The sequence below is a fragment of the Myxine glutinosa genome, chromosome 5 (genome assembly GCF_964187855.1).
Source record: "Myxine glutinosa chromosome 5, kmMyxGlut1.1, whole genome shotgun sequence".
Classification (NCBI taxonomy): Eukaryota; Metazoa; Chordata; class Myxini; order Myxiniformes; family Myxinidae; genus Myxine; species Myxine glutinosa.
Window position 1 is genome coordinate 180,401,170 of NC_136265.1, and position 20,884 is coordinate 180,422,053.

Here is a 20,884-nt window from a genome sequence, read left to right on the forward strand (position 1 = left end):
GGGAGAGGGCATCTTTATAGTGTTGTATGTGGTCCTTGTAGGCCTGGGAGTGAACTGTGAGACCTGTTTTATTGCGGAGTCTTTCAAGTTGGCGAGCACGAGTTTTCATTAGGCGGAGCTCAGGGGTAAACCAGGGAGCAGAATGGGTGAAAGAAACTGTTTTGGTTTTTATAGGCGCAATTTGGTCAAGGCAGGAAGAGAGAGTGTGGTTGTAGTAGTCAGTGAGGTCAGAAGGGGTGTGGAGGTCAACGAAGGGAGAAGTGGACATTTTTTCAGAGAGGGTCGATGAGAATGAGGCAGGTGAAAAAGCGTTTAGCTTACGGAAGTTGATAGTGCGATAATGCCTTGGTGCTGGGGTGGGGATGTTGATGGTCAGAGTGATGGCTAGGTGGTCAGAGAGAGTGAGGTCGGAGCCAGAGAGATGGTGCAAAATTAGTCCAGTAGAGCAGACAAGGTCCAAAATGTGACCACGGTTATGGGTAGGAAAGTTGACATGTTGAGTGAGGTTAAAGCAGGTGAGTAAATCAGTGAAGTCAGTGGTTAGCGTGGAGTCAGTGGAGTCCATGTGGATATTGAAATCACCAAGGAGGAGGATTGAGGGGGAGAGGGAACATAGCTGGGTCAGAAAGTAGGAGAAGTCAGACAGGAATGATGGGTGTGGTTTGGGAGGGCGGTAGACAACAGCCATGACTGACTGTGTGTGACCAGAGAGTTTAAAAGCCAGGTGTTCAAATGATGGAGCAGATGAGATGGAGATGAGGTTGGTCTTGATGTCTTGTCGGTGAATAACGGCAATTCCACCACCTCGGCCCTCCGAGCGTGGTTTATTGATGTAAGAATATCCATTGGGTGTGGTGAGGTTGAGCGTGTAGTAGTCCAGTGGTTGTTGCCAGGTCTCAGTGAGACAGAGAAAGTCCAGTTTATTTTCCAGGATGTAGTCGTTCAGGATGAGGCATTTGTTGTTGAGGGACCGGGTATTGAACAGGGTGAGCTTGATGTTGTTTTGTACGGCGGGTATGAATCCAGGTGATTTGGCCAGGGTTCGCAGACAGGAGGTGCGATTTTGTGCGTTGTTGTGACCAGGTGTGTTGGGACGATGAGTGGGAGTGCGCTGAGCCGACCAGAGGATGGGGATGGAGTGACCTGATTGTAAATAAACAAACTTACGACCGGAGCCACGGTGAATGTACCTGGGTCGACGCAGGAGTCCATTCGATCTGATTGCAGAGATGCATGATGGGGTGGAGCGGGTTTTAAGCAGGAGAAGCCTTGCGGCAGAGTACCGCAGAGCCATGCCAGCAGGAGCGAAGGCAAAGCGAGCACGCGGCCAAGGGTGAGGAGGCGAAACAATCGACACAACCAACGGGAGTGGGCCCGAGGAAACAGCGATGGAGCCGAGCAGGTGAAGCCCGGAGCAGCAGAGCAGAGCCGGGACCGCGCAGAGGAAGACTCAATGGCCATAAATCCGCCACGACCACCAGGAAAGCAAGACACGGACAATGGTCCCTTCACCCTTACATCCACGCCCTTCACCCTTACATCCACGCCCTTCACCCTTACATCCACGCCCTTCACCCTTACATCCACGCCCTTCACCCTTACATCCACGCCCTTCACCCTTACATCCACGCCCTTCACCCTTACATCCACGCCCTTCACCCTTACATCCACGCCCTTCACCCTTACATCCACGCCCTTCACCCTTACATCCACGCCCTTCACCCTTACATCCACGCCCTTCACCCTTATATCCACACCCTTCACCCTTATATCCACACCCTTCATCCTTATATCCACACCCTTCATCCTTATATACACATCCTTCACCCTTATATCCACACCCTTCACCCTTATATCCACACACCTCTTGTTTGTAGGTGCCTGTCCTTCATGTGATTGATGAGATTGTCTCTGGATTTGCTCTGGTACGGACAAAGTTTGCATTTGAACTGCTGCACCACCACCACCTCAATCATTTCCTCCAGGTTAATCAGTCCAGGTTCATCATCCCCGAGCAACAACTGCTGCGACTGGTCCGCCGAATGAAAAACCTGCTCCGAACCATCATCACCCAGCAAATCCTGCCTGGATTGATCCGCAGGCAGCAAAGGATGCCCAGATCGGTCCGCCAGCAATAACGGTTGCTCGGATCGGTTATCCGACAACATTGGTATTCCAGAATGCTCTATGGGCTGATCAACTTCCATCAACGGCTGCTCAAAATTGTCAGTTGAGATGGATGTCGAAGAGCCCTCCATCAGACCCTCAGGAGAGACCTCGGAGTCATGCACACTGGTGACTGAGAGACAACATGTAATTAATAAGTATATCCCACGTGATGGAAGCACCACAACACAGTATTGTCTATGGTTTCCTTACTTTACCAAGCAGGTTAATGCATTCTGATGCGTGTACGCAAACAACAACAACAACAACAACAACAAACATAACCAAAGAAGATGCACACTGGAGTAAATGTTTATGCTTTCCATTGCAAACACCTCGGAAGTGAGTCGGCAGAGAACCGATCACAGCCACGTGGTTACGTTTCCATTCATTGTTGGGAATGACAAAAAGCTTTGTGCTTCACAGGAAGACGCACTAAATCGGTAAATAATATAATAAATCTTACATTTGCATCATGTTCTTTGCATACAACCAGAAACTAGAATGTAAGCGCATGTGTCGAAATAGAGCTAAGAATCTGACAAATCTCAGGCACATTGAACCCAAGGCCGAGACACAGACCTTCATCGGGTGTGCGCAGGACAAGGAGCCCGGTCGTCTCGGCCCCATCACTTGCACTCGTTACAGCGATGCAGCCTAAAAGGAGGAAACATCAATGTAAACAAGGAAAACAAAAATGACGTCTTTACAACGGACCGAGATGATATTCGTACCCGAGATGAGGTCGGCCCCGATGGTCGACTCGATGATCCTGTCAATGGCGGATCCGAGGTCAGAAGAGGTCGGTGCCGAGACGACCCTTAAAGAATCCACGCTGTCTGGTTCCACCATGATTGGAATACACCGATGGTCATTGCCTGGTACGAAGTCCCGCGCAGGAACCGATGAGTCTTGGCCCGACAAATGAGCTTCACAGACGTGAGGCTGTGACGACGAGTCGTGTGTGTTCAGCTCGCTCGGAGTCAGGGCATCATACGTCGAACTCATCTCAGGGTCTGACTCCTGAAAATTGAGGATGGATGATCTGGCTTTGCACACATGTAAAGGTTGCAAAATGACAAACCATCAAAAGATCAATCCAAAGCTGCACTATTGACTATTAGAAGCAAGCAGAAAGCACTTCATTTGTCAATCTCAATCTCAAATTCCATTAAAAAAAATTCGTGTGTTGGATGATGCAGGTCCAGGTAATGTGCACGCACCAATTCCAGGCTTCTCGGCACCACCTCAGTACCATCAGAGGTAATCATGTCGGACGTCTCGACCGACAGCACCACCGTCATGACGGCATGGGCATGGGCGCTCGCTGCGTCCTGGTCGCTTTGAGGAGCCCCGTCGATGCCGCCATTCTCCATAGTGCACCCGGCAAGCCGTGGGTCAAACGTCCCTTGAAAACATGGCGAATGCAGCACATGACAAACTTCCCACCTTCGTCGGAATACGAGAAACGGAGGAACTCCAATGATTTATCAAATAAATTTGAACCTTTCATTTCCAAAGCCTCCGAGTTCAGCGAAGGAACTCTCTCTCAGGAATGATATGACAGGTCATTCTCCTGATGAAGAACAATAAGTCAAGACAAACAAACATTCATTCATAAAAAAAACTCGAGGTTCTTTAAGTGAACCAATATATCCGCAGGTGTTAACTCTCCGTATGGAGACCGTATCCGTCATCATGTACGACACCGTCAATGCGGTTTGGTGGGAACTTTGGGATTTTAAATCAAACAAACGATGCTTTTGGAAGATGAACAATTCCGTTTATTGTTTAAGGGAATGCTCAGTACCAGACATTGATCAACAGGAGGCAGAAAATAGCAGTGGAAACGGCTACAGAAACGGGATGAGTTAGGTCGGCTGCCTGTAGGCAATTTCTACCTTGAGGGACAAGAGGGACAAACGGGGAAATGACCGGAATGTTTTTGGTGACAAACAGGTGGTTTTGGAGCAAAGTCCTCCATGGACATGATAGGAATAGGAGCAAAGTCCTCCATGGACATGATAGGAATAGGAGCAAAGTCCTCCATGGACATGATAGGAATAGGAGCAAAGTCCTCCATGGACATGATAGGAATAGGAGCAAAGTCCTCCATGGACATGATAGGAATTGGAGCAAAGTCCTCCATGGACATGATAGGAATGGGAGCAAAGTCCTCCATGGACATGATAGGAATAGGAGCAAAGTCCTCCATGGACATGATAGGAATGGGAGCAAAGTCCTCCATGGACATGATAGGAATTGGAGCAAAGTCCTCCATGGACATGATAGGAATGGGAGCAAAGTCCTCCATGGACATGATAGGAATGGGAGCAAAGTCCTCCATGGACATGATAGGAATGGGAGCAAAGTCCTCCATGGACATGATAGGAATAGGAGCAAAGTCCTCCATGGACATGATAGGAATTGGAGCAAAGTCCTCCATGGACATGAAAAGGTCCAGAACGCAGATTCAGCCACACTCAGTGGCTTAATACTTAAGAGTGGTGGGGACCGCTTCGAGTGGTTCGAGCCTTGGAGGTTTGTATCCATGGGGAGGAAATGTTTCAATTGCTCCGCTGTGTGTGGAAATAATGCCACAAGGATAGCCTCACCAGGGTGCCCCAGGAAGTGACATCACTCACTTCCCCAAGCTCGGCAACTGTTTGTCTGAATTCAAGGCCGAGTTGTCTCACATATTTGTCTGCATGTGTGTACGTTCAAAATCCTCCATGAGTTTCAGCCAAATCCTTTTTTTTTTTTCCAAATTATGAGCACATAAAGAGGACGAATGGAAGTCTTCAGAATTTTCTTTCTACTACTCAAAATTTCTTAACCAAACGAAATAAATTATTTAATTGTTTTGAAATATTTATATGAAATATAACACAAGACAGATTGTTATTTTTATCCATCATCTACACTACCGGTCAAAAGTTTAGGTACACCAAACATTTTTTAATATTCTCCTGTTTAATGTGCAAAATGGACATAAGATGTGAACAAAACTCTTACCAAAGATAAATCTGCTTATCTACTATTAATACAGCAATACCCCGTTTTACGCCATTTCGACCTACGTCAAATCCGACTTTACGCCACTCTTCTGGAGTAAATTTCAGTTCAGCGAACGTCATTATGTGCGACTTTACGTCACTCCTACGGACGTGAAAAAAATTAAACAATTTAAACAATTGGATGTTTTAACGATCGTTGATCGTTGTTTTAACGTTGATGTTTTAACGATCGAAACAATTTAAAATACAATAAAAAGCACATTAAAAATATATAAAAATGTACGTACAGTATACGTACGCGTAGGTGCTGGTTCTCATTCAAAACAAAGGCAACGCCATATGCATTTTGTCCTGTGCTGCGGTCGCGTGCTTGCTTTGCCTTTCGCTGGTATTTTTGTGATTATTCCTTTACTGTGTAAAACAACCAACGTAACGTGGCAACGGCGAAACATGACGATGCCGGCTTGGACGACCGTCCAATCGTCCATGGCAGACGTCACGTCACTTCACCGTGCAGAGTGTGCAATGTCCGCGACGAGGTCAGGCCCCATGGCCCATTGGCCCATGTGAAACGAACGACCGTGTCATGCCTCGAGCCGGGGTGCCTCGTCGGGCACCTCGCCGGCATCCAGCGTCGACGAACCGATCGACGTGTGCATGTGCACATGAGCATGGATTTGCAAATTTGCAATTTGCTGCGAAGCCGCAGCCTCCTCCAGTTATTTACTCTAGTTTTATGGTGTTTGTCTTCATTTTAAGGCATTTTTAAGACATTACGCCCGGTTTACGTCAAAAACCGAGTTACGTCATGGCTTATGGAACCAATTAATGACGTAGGCCGGGGTATTACTGTATATGGTGCTTCAATGCATCTTTCTTGTGTGAAACGTAGGTTTAAAGCAATTTTTGGAAATAGGTCGAAAAGTGCAATACAAAATCTAAACTGAAATGTGAACTTAATGTTATAAACTTTTCATGTAAGGAGCAAAAACTGTTCACAAATACTCTGCTCTGTGTGGAATGAATGTTTGTTCTTCGTTTCTTCATCACGTGCAATATCTATTATTGCCAGGTGTTGCAAAAAATGTTTACAGAAAGGCCACCATCTATCTATAATTCCACTAATCTCTGTGTGTATGTTTGTTTGTATGTTTGTATGTTTGTATGTTTGTATGTTTGTCTGTGACCGCTGTTTCTCGACAACTACCGGTCCGATATACTTGAAACTTGCCAGGTATATTGCTGGGGACCCGAGGATGTGCCTTTTCAAGGTTTTAAATTAATCGCAGAAGTAGTTACCGAGCTATGTCCAAAAAACGATTCAACCAATCAGAGAGCAGCGAGCTATCACGTGTGCCGAACGTGGCGAACAGACTCTGCCTCGGATGGCACATTTGAGAGCGTATTCATTTATTTCCCGTCGGCAAACTATGTTGCCGTTAAACTATGTTTTAAAACTAATAAAAACTAATTTGCGATTCATCGTATTCATCGCTTCACATTTGCGACAGTGAAGACTTCACTTCCGGCAGCCAATCACAGGACGCGTTGTTGCGAGCCCGAGAGCCTGCGCCATTACAGTTCGTAATTCGATTTCTTCCGGAGAAAATAATAATTTCTCGATTTCTTATGCGCATTATTTCTCCCAATTCAGTCAGAGCGAAGGGCGGAAGCGAAGAGCGTTGTTTTTTTTGTTTACGGGCGTACGGGCGGGGTAGAGCGTACGGGTAGCGTTTTTTTTTTTTTTTGGCAAGGAACGGGCACCCACGTACGGGCGAGCTATGGCGATTTAGCCGTTCGCCGTTCGCTTTGGCGTTGCGAATGGGCCAAACCATTTCATGTAAATAGAGGGGGGGGTTCTGTGGTCGTTGCGAATGGACCAAACCATTTCATGTAAATAGAGGGGGGGGATTGTCACCGTACTCGCAAGCCGTTCGCCGTTCGCTTTGGCGTTGCGAATGGACCAAACCATTTCATGTAAATAGAGGGGGGGGATATAATTTTAGATATATATATAGTACGGGCATATATATAGTACGGGCATGCCCTAGTACAATCTAATGAGTGTGTTTTTTTTGTTCCAGATTGCATGAACATGGGTGCCAAAGTTCAGCTAATGCCAGAAAAAAGGCAGGAAATTGTAACTTAGAAAAGAAGGCCTTGAAACAGTTGCATGGTGGAGCTGTTTAGCTCGGCTCTAATTTCCGGTGCTGCAAGACGTCTGTTGCGCAGACTGGTGACTCGGATTACTTGTTCAGCGATTCTGTTGTGATTCTTGGTCGACCAAAACGTTTTCTATCTGCATTTTTACCAGTTTCATTATGTCATTTAATGGCACAAGCAACTGCATTTACTGACACTTGTAATTGTTTTGCAATTTTTCTCAAGGATTGGCCTTCTTTTCTCAAAGTTACAATTGCCTGCCTTTTTTCTGGCGTTAGCTGAACTTTGGCACCCATATTCATGCAATCTGAAACAAACAAAAAAACACTCATTACATTGTATGGCCGGCCAGAGCAGAGTATTTGTAAACAGTTTTTGCTCCTTACATGAAAAGTTTATCACATTAACTTCACGTTTCAGTTTAGATTTTGGTATTGCAATTTTCGACCTATTTCCAAAAATTGCTTTAAACCTACGTTTCACACAAGAAAGATGCATTGAAGCACAATATATTATCAGTAGATAAGCAGATTTATCTTCGGTAAGAGTTTTGTTGACATCTTATGTCCATCTTGCACATGAAACAGTAAAATATAAAAAAAATGTTGGGTGTACCTAAACTTTTGACCGGTAGTGTATGATAGGTGTGTTTGACGATGCTTCGCATTGTCTCAAAACATGATCTCAGTCATGTTAACAGTGAACATTGAACCGAGTGATGGATTTTCACAAAATCGGAAACAGATTTAGGCAGTTTAACTCAGATGGGGTTGCTGGTGGACCGTGTGCATCCTACAGATACCTGAGGGGGACAAAGCACAGAGAGGGCAGAGGGTGCAAGTCTTGACAAGGCGTCACCAGATTTTAGAGGAAGGAGACAAGCTTGAAAGCTCATTCTTAAGATTGTACAGATTTTGCTTTCTGGGTTGAGGGAGGGTAGACTGTTGCAAGCTTTGTGGAATGATCTGAGGTTGTCTTCACTTGGATTTGCCTTCTCAGGAGAGAATGGAAGTAGTTTTAAAGCAACTGCCTCACCACATGATTCAGAGTACCAAGGGCGGGAGGATGGGTAAGATCATTGGAGACGACATGGGATGAATCTGTGCACGAGAGCAGATTTCTGTGGAAGAATTCCCAGGTGTAATTAATATCAGTGGTGGTGGATATAGGAGACTAGTCCTGATGTGGGGGAAAAAAAAAATAATAATAATAATAATAATAAATGTATATATTTTTTTTAACAGTGAATACACGAAGCATGAATTTAGAAGCAGGTCACATGTTATGAACTGCGAATACGCAGGGTCCACGAATGTCGTGGTCCAATTGTGTGTGTATATCTATCTATAATTCCACTAATCTCTGTGTGTATGTTTGTTTGTATGTTTGTATGTTTGTATGTTTGTCTGTGACCGCTGTTTCTCGACAACTACCGGTCCGATATACTTGAAACTTGCCAGGTATATTGCTGGGGACCCGAGGATGTGCCTTTTCAAGGTTTTAAATTAATCGCAGAAGTAGTTACCGAGCTATGTCCAAAAAACGATTCAACCAATCAGAGAGCAGCGAGCTATCACGTGTGCCGAACGTGGCGAACAGACTCTGCCTCGGATGGCACATTTGAGAGCGTATTCATTTATTTCCCGTCGGCAAACTATGTTGCCGTTAAACTATGTTTTAAAACTAATAAAAACTAATTTGCGATTCATCGTATTCATCGCTTCACATTTGCGACAGTGAAGACTTCACTTCCGGCAGCCAATCACAGGACGCGTTGTTGCGAGCCCGAGAGCCTGCGCCATTACGGTTCGTAATTCGATTTCTTCCGGAGAAAATAATAATTTCTCGATTTCTTATGCGCATTATTTCTCCCAATTCAGTCAGAGCGAAGGGCGGAAGCGAAGAGCGTTGTTTTTTTTGTTTACGGGCGTACGGGCGGGGTAGAGCGTACGGGTAGCGTTTTTTTTTTTTTTTGGCAAGGAACGGGCACCCACGTACGGGCGAGCTATGGCGATTTAGCCGTTCGCCGTTCGCTTTGGCGTTGCGAATGGGCCAAACCATTTCATGTAAATAGAGGGGGGGGGTTCTGTGGTCGTTGCGAATGGACCAAACCATTTCATGTAAATAGAGGGGGGGGGATTGTCACCGTACTCGCAAGCCGTTCGCCGTTCGCTTTGGCGTTGCGAATGGACCAAACCATTTCATGTAAATAGAGGGGGGGGATATAATTTTAGATATATATATAGTACGGGCATATATATAGTACGGGCATGCCCTAGTATATATAAATTAATATAGACATAGATGATAGTGTTTGATTGTGTGTATATATATTTATATATAGTGTCCGATTGTGTGTATATTTATTCATATATAGTGTCCAATTGTGTGTGTATATATATTTATATATATAGTGTCCGATTGTGTGTGCATATATATTTATTTATAGTGTCCGATTGTGTGTGCATATATATTTATTTATAGTGTCCGATTGTGTGTGCATATATATTTATTTATAGTGTCCGATTGTGTGTGTATATATATACATTTCGGGAGAGGACGTCGTGGTGAGGTGAAGGGAGAGGACGTCGTGGTGAGGTTCAGGGAGAGGACGTCGTGGTGAAGTGAAGGGAGAGGACGTCGTGGTTCTCAGGCTTGCCGCTGGAGCATGGTGAGGCCTAGCGGCGCGTGGAACCAAGTGGACTGCGGCCTTCTCCCCGCACGGGAACGGGGGGCCTGGGCGATTGCAGACGATGCACCGAACGACCAGAACTAAGTGCATGATAAAACACACAACGTTTATTTTTCATATATCCTCCCCATCTGTATGTGTGTGTGTGTCTGTAATAGGAGCGCTCCAGTTAGAGGGATTAGACCGGCGCGTTTTATTTTGTATTATCGGCATCCGTGGTAATAAACCTGTTTATTTTTGTACATAATTCCGTTTTCGTTGAGTTCATTGAGCTCACAAAAATGCGTCACCAAAAATATCAGCTCCATCAAAGCAAGCTTACGGCACTGAATGCAACATGGACACCAGGTTTTGTTCAAAATGCTTTGGGGGCTGGTTTCTCTTGGGAAGCTTGTGTCATCTGAAAGAGCAGACATATCAGATAAGTCGCCATTTTGTGTCTCTCGCCCCGTCTGTGCTTGTGACTTGACGCCTTAGTTTTTATCGGATTATTTTACTTTATTGTATGTAGTGGAACCCTGGTGTTGGGCTAGCGGCTAGGGTGCCGGCTTAGGATCCTGGGTTCGAATCCCGGTCGATCGCTGAATTAACGCCAGGGGGGTTGACTCAGCCTGTCATCCTTCCGAGGTCGGCTAATTGAGTACCAGTTCACTGGTAATTCCCTGTTTGTCATTAAAGGCGGCAAAAAGGGTTGGCGTCAGGAATGGCATCCGGCCGTAAAACATTGCTTCAAAAAGGGGACCAAAAAACAACAACAACCACGGTTCCCGAAAAAGGCCAACCCCCGCTTTGCGGGGAAAAATGGCCTCTAAAGGTGGTTTATAGTATGTAGTTATTATTGATTTCATTCTCCGTTTACTTGTTTGGGATTAAACCCGTTTGGTTTTATTCAAAGCTTTATCCCGGTGTGTACCCTGGTTAGAATAGGTACACCGTATCCCTGCGTGTTGTAAGAGGCGACAAAGAGGGTTGGCGTCAGGAAGGGCATCCGGCCATAAAAACATTGCCTCAAAAAGAGAACCATGACAATTACAACTACATATGGGCAGGGTACACCCCGAAGTGGAGATCGGTTTCTGAGGGTTGGGACATGGAATGTAGGGACAATGACAGGGAGATCAGGAGAAGTGGTGGAAGTATTGGTCAGAAGAAGAGTGGACATATGTTGTGTGCAAGAGACGAGATGGAAGGGAAGTGGTGTGAGAATGGTGAAGGGTAGGCAGGGACAGAAATACAAGTTTGTGTGGCAAGGGTGCCTGGAGGGCGTGAATGGTGTTGGTGTCCTGTTTTCTGAGGAGTTTGTAGACAGTGTGGTGAGTGTTGCTAGAGATAGTGATAGGTTGATGATGGTGAAAATGATGATTGGAAAGCTCTTGGTGAACGTCATCTCGGGATATGCTCCGCAGGTCGGTCGGAGCGATGAAGAGAAGGACAAGTTCTGGTGTGCGATAGAGAAGCTGATGGAAAACGTGAAAGATGAGGAAGTTGTTGTGGTAGGAGGAGACCTAAATGGACATGTGGGAAGGAGTATGGACGGTTTTGAGGGAGTTCATGGGGGTTACGGATATGGTGTGAGAAATGGAGAAGGTGAAAGGATTTTGGAGTTTGCTGATGGAGCTGATTTGTTGATTTGTAACACTCAGTTCCAGAAAGGGGATAATAAGCTTGTTACATACACGTCAGGTGGGTCGACGACAACCGTTGACTACCTGATGGTGCGTAGGCGAGATAGGGGGCACCTCCGGGACACAAAGGTGATCCCGGGGGAGGAGGCTGTTTCACAGCACCACTTGGTTGTCTGCGACATAAGGGTGAAAGGTGCGAGGAGAGCTCGGCGGGTGAAGTACCAACCGAGAATGAAGGTGTGGAGGTTGAAAGAGGTGACAGTAAGGGAGGCATTAAAAGAGAGGCTGAGTAGGGTAGAGGATGATGTGGTTGAGCTTGAACGTGGTTGGATGTCCACAACGATTTGTCCCACTTCATCCTTCAAGCAACTCACCCCCATCACATCACACCTCTCTTTCGCTATGGCTAAACGCTAAACTAAACTAAACTCTCACCAAACTCTTTCGCTAAACTCTCAAAAAGTCAAACCGACATATAAAACACAAAATAATGGGAGCGGTAGACAAGATGGGGAGAGAGGGGGAAGGACACAAACAAAACATTTCAGAGCAGGGACATCGAGAGAACTGTGGGAGGGATAAGGCTTGGGGGAGGTGGGAGAGGTATAAAACATATGAACACTGCAAGGACTTCCAGGAAAGAAGTTGGAATTTCAAAAAAAGTGGATCTGGGGTGAATTAGCAGGGGTAGAAAAGATCAAGGTTTTGGATGGGGGAAGATAAGAGATGGTGGTGAACAGCTGTTTTAAAGACCTGGAGGGAGGAGTGGGATTGAAGGGAGTGGGGGAGTTTGTTCCAGAGGCGGGAGAAAAAGGGAATGAAAGAGTGAAGGTGAGCAGAGAGCCTAGATTTTGGCAGTTTAACCGTAAGAGGGTTGCTGGCAGATCTTGTGCGACCTGTAGGAATATTAAGGGGGACAGAGCACAGAGAGAGCTGGGGGAGCAAGGCCGGAGAGGAGTCGGTAGAAGACAGAAAGACCACCAACCTGCCTGCGGTGAGTGAGTGAAAGGCCCTCGGAGATGGCTTCATCCCATCCCATTCCCAAATCATCAATTTTCATCCAATTGACTTGAAAATTGAACAGCATTTGCATAGTGTCTCACTGAATTGGGAAACGATCTATTTTTGAGGTCAAACGTTCAAAGGTCAACTCAAGGTCAAACTTCCAAAATCATCAATTTTCATCTGACAAATCGTCAATTTTCATCAAATTGACTTGGGAATTGAACAGCATTTGCACATTGACTTACTAAATTGAGAAACCAACTATTTTTGAGGTCAAAGGTTAACTCAAGGTCAAACTTCCCAAATCGTCAATTTTCATCCAATTGACTTGAAAATTGAACAGCATTTGCATAATGCCTCACTGAATTGGGAAACAATCTATTTTTGAGGTCAAAGCTCTCTCCACTCTCTCTTTTGACTTCCACTTCCGGTCCATCAAGTGAGAAGGCTTGCTTCAATCTCTCACGGCATCGAAGTTTGAGTATTTTCCCATTTGTGTCTTTGTCAAATTTCCACTGGTTATTTTATTGCGTATGTGTTATTGTGTGTTTCCAGTTAGTTTTGGTTTTGTAATTATTGCAAACGTGTGTGTAATTGGTCGTTTTTTGTTCGCACCTCATGCGCGTCTCTCTCGGCTCCCTCCCCCAGTCAGTATTTCGTGAAGAAAAGTTCTTTCCTTTGCTGTATTTGCTCGTTTCTTTGATTTTCTTTTGTCCCCCTACCTCCGACAAACATCTTACCCTTTGTCTAACGTTTTAAATACCAAAAAAAAAAAATTATTTATTAATTCTTTCTCTCCTCGCTGACAAGTGATTGTTCTCTCGCCCCCTTGTCTCGCCTTATGCCCCGCCCCCTTTATCTCCTTTTCTTCCACCTCTCCAGCCTTTCCAACTCTAGTTTCCTCCATACTCATTCAACCCTTTCTCCTTCTTTCTCAAATCCACGTCCTCACTTAGGGACTTTTCCCAGATTGCTTTTCACGGTTTTGTTTAAATATTATTTAAATATGTTGAAACTTTCCCCTGCAGTTTTATTCAATGGTTTTATTTCAACATGCTGTTTTTCTTCCTATCTAAAAGGCTTTTTTTCAATTTCCTCTTCAATTCATTCCACTTCAAAATAAAAATTCAACCTCTTACAGTCATTCCTTTCTATGTTATCTAAACTCACCTTCATTCCAGCCCTCCTCTGTCGATTTTTAAATGGTTTTTAAATAAACAATAATAATTGTTTAATCACAATAAACCCTGTTTGTAATAAAGGTTCGTTTTTCATTAATCATCCACTTTCTAAACTCCCCCCTCACACCACCCCTCCTAAACTCCCCCCTCACCCCTCCCTTTCAATTCTCACCCCTTCCCTTCAATACTCCCCCCAACCTCTCCCCTTCAAATCTCCCCCCCCCCCCCCCCTACCATCTTCCATCAAATATCCCCCTCCCCCCTACCATCTTCCTCCAATTCTCCCGCCTCCCCCCCTCCCTCCTCCTCCTCAAAGCTGCATCCTCCCCACTTTGTCTCCCGTCTATCTCATACCTCCACCTCCTCCAACGTTCTACATTGCTCTGCCTCCCGCCACCCCCTCAAACAACCCCTCACTGTGCCTCATCCCATCACCATCAAACCTTTTGTCCTCCTCATCCTTCCCTTTCTCCTAACTCTTCTGCAATCTCTGACACACTATCAACAGCTCTCCCTACTTCCCCCTCTCACCCTTCATCTTACCCTACCCCTCCCCTCCCCTGCACCCGATGCTCCCACTCCCTCTTCCTTAACGGAATGGAATGGACATCAAACATCTGGGGCCTTCACTCAAACCTGATTGATCTCTCCATACAGGTTGCTTCTGACAAACCAGATGTAATCTGCTTAACAGAAACTTTCCTCCTTCAAGATGTCTCTGATTCCTTAATATATCTTCCTGGTTACTCCCTCCTCCGGTATGATAGACCTGAGTCATGTCCTGGTGGTGGGGTTGCTATCTTTATCAAAAACTCTCTTCCTCACTCTCCCTGCACTGTCCCCTCTCACCCTCACAAGTACCTCTGGCTACGGCTTTCTCTCCGCTCCCACCTTTTGTTCACATGTGTTTTGGACCATCCTCCAAACAGTGATGACTCCATTTACATTTCGCTGTCTGACAACATGGACCAACTTCTATCCACTCATCCCAACTCTCTCTTCCTCATAAGTGGCGACTTCAACTGTCATCATGCCAGCTGGTGGGGTGTGGGTACCTCTTTCACCAGCCATGGCAGCTCAGCAAAGGACTTCTGCGACTTATTGGGACTGACACAATCTGTCAATTTCCTGACCCGGATCTCAGTCAACGAAGCATCTTCTCTTCTGGACTTGGTTATGACTAACTTTCCTGCTAATATCTGCTGTTCTTTTTCTGCTCCAATCGGTTCTTCTGATTATTTCCTTGTTAAAGTGGATATCTCTCTGGCCATTCTCAAGAGAGCCTCTTCAGCACCGACGAGTCTGGCATTTCACTCAGGCCGACTGGCATGGTCTTCAAGCAGCCATCAATCATCTGGACTGGTCTCCCATCTCTACTGCCTCTGAAATCAACTCTTCCTGGGAATTCTTCCAAAGTAAACTGCTCTCTCTCTCATGCACAGATTTATCCCATCTCGTCTTCAGTTGTCATACCCTTCCTCCCGTCCATGGTACACTGAATCTTGTGGTGAGGCAGTTGCCCTGAAACAACTTGCCTTTACCTCTTGGAAGGCAAATCCATCTGAAGGTAATCTCCATTCCTTTCACAGATCTCGGAACAAGTGTGTGTCTACACTCAGGAGAGCCAGGAAACAATATCTCTCGACTCTCAAGGCTAAACTCTCAAACATGTCTCCCTCCTCCAAATCCTGTGTTGTCTGGTCAAATCTGTTTCTGGTGTTTGTTCCCCCTCCATCCCCTCCCTTACCTCAAATGGCGACACAGCTGACTCCGCACATGAAGCAGCTGAATGCCTCAACTCTGTGTTTGCCTCAAAATATTGTGTTCTGAACCCATCTCTCTCTGTACCCTCCGTACCCAGTCGAACCCAGCTGTTCCAGGACTCTGTGTCCTCTCCTGACAAGGTGGAGAAGTTTCTGTCAAACCTCGACTCTGATTCTGCAAGTGGACCAGACAGCATCAGCCCAAGGGTCCGAAAATCCTGCTCTGCCACTCTTTCACACCTTCTCTCAATTCTCTTCACCCTCTCTTTTGCTCAAAGTCATCTGCCATCTGATTGGAAATCAGCCAACATTACCGCTTTACACAAAAAAGGTGCAAAAACAGATCGCTGCAACTACAGACCAATCAGACTGCTTCAAATTATCAGCAAAGTCATGGAATCCATAATTCCTTCGGACATCAAATCCTTCCTCTTCACCAATGGCTTGATCTCTGATCATCAATTTGGTTTCAGACCAGGTCATTCTACTCCGGACATGCTGCTTTTGCTGTCTCAATAATGGATGGAGGTCCTCAATGCCAAACAGGAAATCAGAGCTGTCTCCCTTGACATATCACGTGCCTTCGATATGGTCTGGCACCCCACTCTGCTCACCAAACTCTCCTCCGATGGTATCCATGGAAATCTCCACGCATGGCTTGCGGACTTCCTCTTTGGTCGTAGTCAACGTGTGGCCCGAAATGGATTTCTCTAATCTCCCCTTCCTGTTCAGGCTGGAGTTCCCCAAGGCAGTGTTTTGTGCCCTGTGCTTTTTCTGGTCTTCATCAATGATCTCTCCGACTCTCTGGAAAATCCTCTCTATCTCTTTGCTGATGACTCCACTCTATGCCACTCCATTCCTCATCCCTCAGATCGGCAGTCTGCAGCCTCCTCACTCTGTGCAGACATGTACAAAATCACAGACTGGTCAAACGAGTGGAACACGTCTTTCAATCCTGACAAATCTCACACTCTCACTTTGTCTCTCCGAAAAGACCGACTGGACAACCCTCCCATCTACTTTCTCAACAATCCTCTCCAATAATTTAAATCACTCAAGCTTTTGGGTCTCACTATCTGCCATGATCTTTCCTGGGAAAACCACATTTCCAAGCTGGCCTCCAAAGCCAGTCGCCGACTGGGCATCATCCGTCTTGCGAAGTCCTTCCTTGGTACACCTGAGCTCCTCGCCACATACAAGGCTTTCATCCGCAACTCAATGGAATACTGCTCTCCCCTCTGGGCTGGTGCTCCTGCCTCACACCTAGCTCAGCTACACGCTGTTGAAACCAAAACTTTCAGAATCATTGGAATTTTCCCGCGATTAAGCTAACTAAGGGGCTCGTGTGTTCGTTTGTGAACAAGATATCTGGAAAAGTTCTGAACAGATTCGGATGAAAGTTGGTGGGATGATTGCCCTTGGGATAAGGAAGAATTGATTAGTTTTTGGTGAAGCTCAGGATAATATTCCAGATCCAGGAATTTTTTGAAGGATTTTTTACCATTGGAAGATTCGGCTCAGCAATGGCCACCCACGGCGGGAGTATGCGCTCTACTGAGTGGCATTCTAGTTACACCCGCCAGGGAGAAATGCATTCAATCCTGTCCGTCCGTGTGTGTGCGTGTGCGTGTGCGTGTGCGTGTGTGTACAAGATATCTGGAAAAGTTCTGAACGGATTTGGATGAAAGTTGGTGGGATGGTTGCCCTTGGGATAAGGAAGAGTTGATTCGTTTTTGGTGAAGCTCAGGATATTAATCCGGATCCAGGAATTTTTTGAAAGATTTTTTACCATTGGAAGATAGGGCTCAGCAGCGGCCACCCACGGCGGGAGTATGCGCTCTACTGAGTGGCGTTCTAGTTTATGATGCATTTATCACAACAGGAGCAACAAAGAATACAGGACTTTCAAAATTCACACAACAATGCGAGTGAGTGTCGGTCAGTGAGTGATTGTGTGAGCGAGCGAGTGTGGATGTGTGCGAGCGAGTGTGGATGTGTGCGAGCGAGTGTGGATGTGTCGGCCAGTGTGTGGATGTGTCGGCCAGTGTGTGGATGTGTCGGCCAGTGTGTGGATGTGTCGGCCAGTGTGGATGTGTCGGCCAGTGTGGATGTGTCGGCCAGTGTGGATGTGTCGGCCAGAGTGGATGTGTCGGCCAGTGTGGATGTGCCGGTCAGTGTGGATGTGTCGGCCAGTGTGGATGTGTCGGCCAGTGTGGATGTGTCGGCCAGTGTGGATGTGTCGGCCAGTGTGGATGTGTCGGCAAGTGTGGACGTGTCGGCAAGTGTGGACGTGTCGGCCAGTGTGGACGTGTCGGCCAGTGTGGACGTGTCGGCCAGTGTGGACGTGTCGGCCAGTGTGGACGTGTCGGCCAGTGTGGACGTGTCGGCCAGTGTGGACGTGTCGGTCAGTGTGGGCGTGTCGGCCAGTGTGGACGTGTCGGCCAGTGTGGACGTGTCGGCCAGTGTGCACGTGTCGGCCAGTGTGGAGGTGTCGGCCAGTGTGGACGTGTCGGCCAGTGTGGACGTGTCGGCCAGTGTGGACGTGTCGGCGAGTGTGGACGTGTCGGCGAGTGTGGACGTGTCGGCGAGTGTGGGCGTGTCAGCGAGCGAGTGTGGGCGTGTCAGCGAGCGAGTGTGGGCGTGTCAGCGAGCGAGTGTGGGCGTGTCAGCGAGCGAGTGTGGGCGTGTCAGCGAGCGAGTGTGGGCGTGTCAGCGAGCGAGTGTGGGCGTGTCAGCGAGCGAGTGTGGGCGTGTCAGCGAGCGAGTGTGGGCGTGTCAGCGAGCGAGTGTGGGCGTGTCAGCGAGCGAGTGTGGGCGTGTCAGCGAGCGAGTGTGGGCGTGTCAGCGAGCGAGTGTGGGCGTGTCAGCGAGCGAGTGTGGGCGTGTCAGCGAGCGAGTGGGGGCGTGTCAGCGAGCGAGTGGGGGCGTGTCAGCCAGCGAGTGGGGGCGTGTCAGCCAGCGAGTGGGGGCGTGTCAGCCAGCGAGTGGGGGCGTGTCAGCGAGCGAGTGGGGGCGTGTCAGCGAGCGAGTGGGGGCGTGTCAGCGAGCGAGTGGGGGCGTGTCAGCGAGCGAGTGGGGGCGTGTCAGCGAGCGAGTGGGGGCGTGTCAGCGAGCGAGTGGGGGCGTGTCAGCGAGCGAGTGGGGGCATGTCAGCGAGTGAGTGGGGGCGTGTCAGCGAGCGAGTGGGGGCGTGTCAGCGAGCGAGTGGGGGCGTGTCAGCGAGCGAGTGGGGGCGTGTCAGCGAGCGAGTGGGGGCGTGTCAGCGAGCGAGTGGGGCGTGTCAGCCAGCGAGTGGGGCGTGTCAGCCAGCGAGTGGGGGCGTGTCAGCCAGCGAGTGGGGGCGTGTCAGCCAGCGAGTGGGGGCGTGTCAGCCAGCGAGTGGGGGCGTCAGCCAGCGAGTGGGGGCGTGTCAGCGAGCGAGTGGGGGCGTGTCAGCGAGCGAGTGGGGGCGTGTCAGCGAGCGAGTGGGGGCGTGTCAGCGAGCGAGTGTGGGTGTGTCAGTGAGCGAGTGTGGGTGTGTCAGCGAGCGAGTGTGGGCGTGTCAGCGAGCGAGTGTGGATGCAAGTTGGTGTGTGAGTGTGGGTGTGTCAGCGAGCGAGTGTGGATGTGTCAGCGAGCGAGTGTGGGTGTGTCAGCGAGCGAGTGTGGGTGTGTCAGCGAGCGAGTGTGGGTGTGTCAGCGAGCTAGTGTGGGTGTGTCAGCGAGCGTGTGTGTGTGTGTGCTCGTGTTGGTGTGTGTGCATGAGTGGTGGTGTGTGCCCAAGTGTTGGTGCTCAGCGAGTGTTGGTGTGTGTGTGTGTGTGTGCGAGTGTTGGTGTGTGTGTGTGGGTGTGTCAGCGAGTGTTTGTGCGTGCGCGAGTGTTGGTGTGTGCGCGAGTGTTGGTGTGTGAGATCAGTCGTTCCATGGGTCGAAATGAGTTCTACTTATGGGATTGGGGTGAGGGTCACTGTGCTCATTCATAAGGCCGGGGTGCTCATCAAAAGAACGCCGTGATCCGCGATGCAGCGTCCCACCACACACTGACAGCAAATAGTAAGTCATTTTTTACAATCCAATTCGGGACCAGCTCGACACGACCAGAAATGAACTCAGAACAACACACACATTGCATATCATCAACTGCAGGCACTTCTAACTGTGCTGCCAAGGACAATGTTAATCATTAATGTTATGAGTCAATGCATGACTGACACATGGCCCAAGCATTCTACCAATAACAATCTATTGGTTATTTTCGTGAAATATTCTACAACTAGAAGTAGAACGCCACTCAGTAGTGCGCATACTCCCGCCGTGGGTCAAGTTGGAGCCCTATCTTCCAATGGCAAAAAATCCTTCAAAAACTTCCGGGATCCGGAATAATATCCTGAGCTTCACCAAAAACTAATCAACTCTTCCTTATCCCAAGGGCAATCATCCCACCAACTTTCATCCAAATCCGTTCAGAACTTTTCCAGATATCTTGTTCACAAACTCACGAACACACACAAACAAACACACACAAACAAACACACACAAACAAACACACACAAACAAACACACACAAACAAACACACAAACAAACAAACAAACAAACAAACACACACACACACACACACACACACACACACACACACACACACTACTCCCTAGCGGGAGTAATTAGGAGGTTTTCTTCTTTTTAACTCCAAATCCCGCTCATCGCATCCTCCCTCATCTTTGCTGACTCGCACACCATCCCTCAGGCATAGCCAAGGCCGCCTCTGCGTCTGGGCCTTCGACACCAAGGGCGGGCCGGCGAAGGGCCAGTCACCTCACAAATCATGTAAAGGAAAAATAATATATTTTGTACATCACTTCACACAACGCGACAAACTTTACTGGATCAAAATAAAAGCACTCACGGCTTACTAATGACGACGACGAGTTGTTCTCTGAGCGCGACGCCAGCCGGCCATCCGTGGGCGCCAATAGATGTGATGCGGCCGACCTCTCACTCCATTAACATAGCTAGTACAGCAAATATTTTAAATCTTTCAAATGCCACGATGAAGAATATAAAATTAACTTCAGTTTGTTGTTTACTGTTTGAGTTTCATGCTGTTTCGTAGTTTCATGGAGTCGAAAATTGTGCGCACTATTTCGCAAGGCACATAATACACCAGAGTTAGGACCAGCCCGCGTAGTGATATATCACGAAGGGTCCTGTTTGAATTATTTGAGGTTTTCTGAGCATTAATGATGCGATGGTTTTCACTTGTCTTGGACCCGTCGAATCACCGAGAATGATCGA

The 20,884-nt window shown here is 47.5% G+C and overlaps 1 protein-coding gene across 7 annotated transcripts in view; it reads right to left on the bottom strand.

The window, feature by feature from the left end:
- Window positions 1–20,618, bottom strand: part of ZNF335 (zinc finger protein 335) — a 167,056-nt gene extending 146,438 nt beyond the window's left edge. For 2 of the 7 annotated variants that reach the window (XM_068115359.2, XM_068115362.2), the window contains exons 1-5: window positions 20,496–20,618; window positions 3,390–3,574; window positions 2,901–3,189; window positions 2,749–2,823; window positions 1,865–2,299 (exon numbers count right to left, since the gene is read on the bottom strand). In XM_068115359.2, the coding sequence (XP_067971460.2) occupies window positions 1,865–2,299; window positions 2,749–2,823; window positions 2,901–3,189; window positions 3,390–3,542 (952 nt within the window). In that variant the 5' untranslated portion in view covers window positions 3,543–3,574; window positions 20,496–20,618. Of the gene's footprint in view, window positions 1–1,864; window positions 2,300–2,748; window positions 2,824–2,900; window positions 3,212–3,389; window positions 3,616–17,113; window positions 17,233–20,495 lie in introns of those variants that run through there. The other 5 variants (XM_068115355.2, XM_068115356.2, XM_068115358.2 and 2 more) reach the window with 5 other exon arrangements.
- Between the last annotated feature and the right edge of the window lie 266 nt (window positions 20,619–20,884).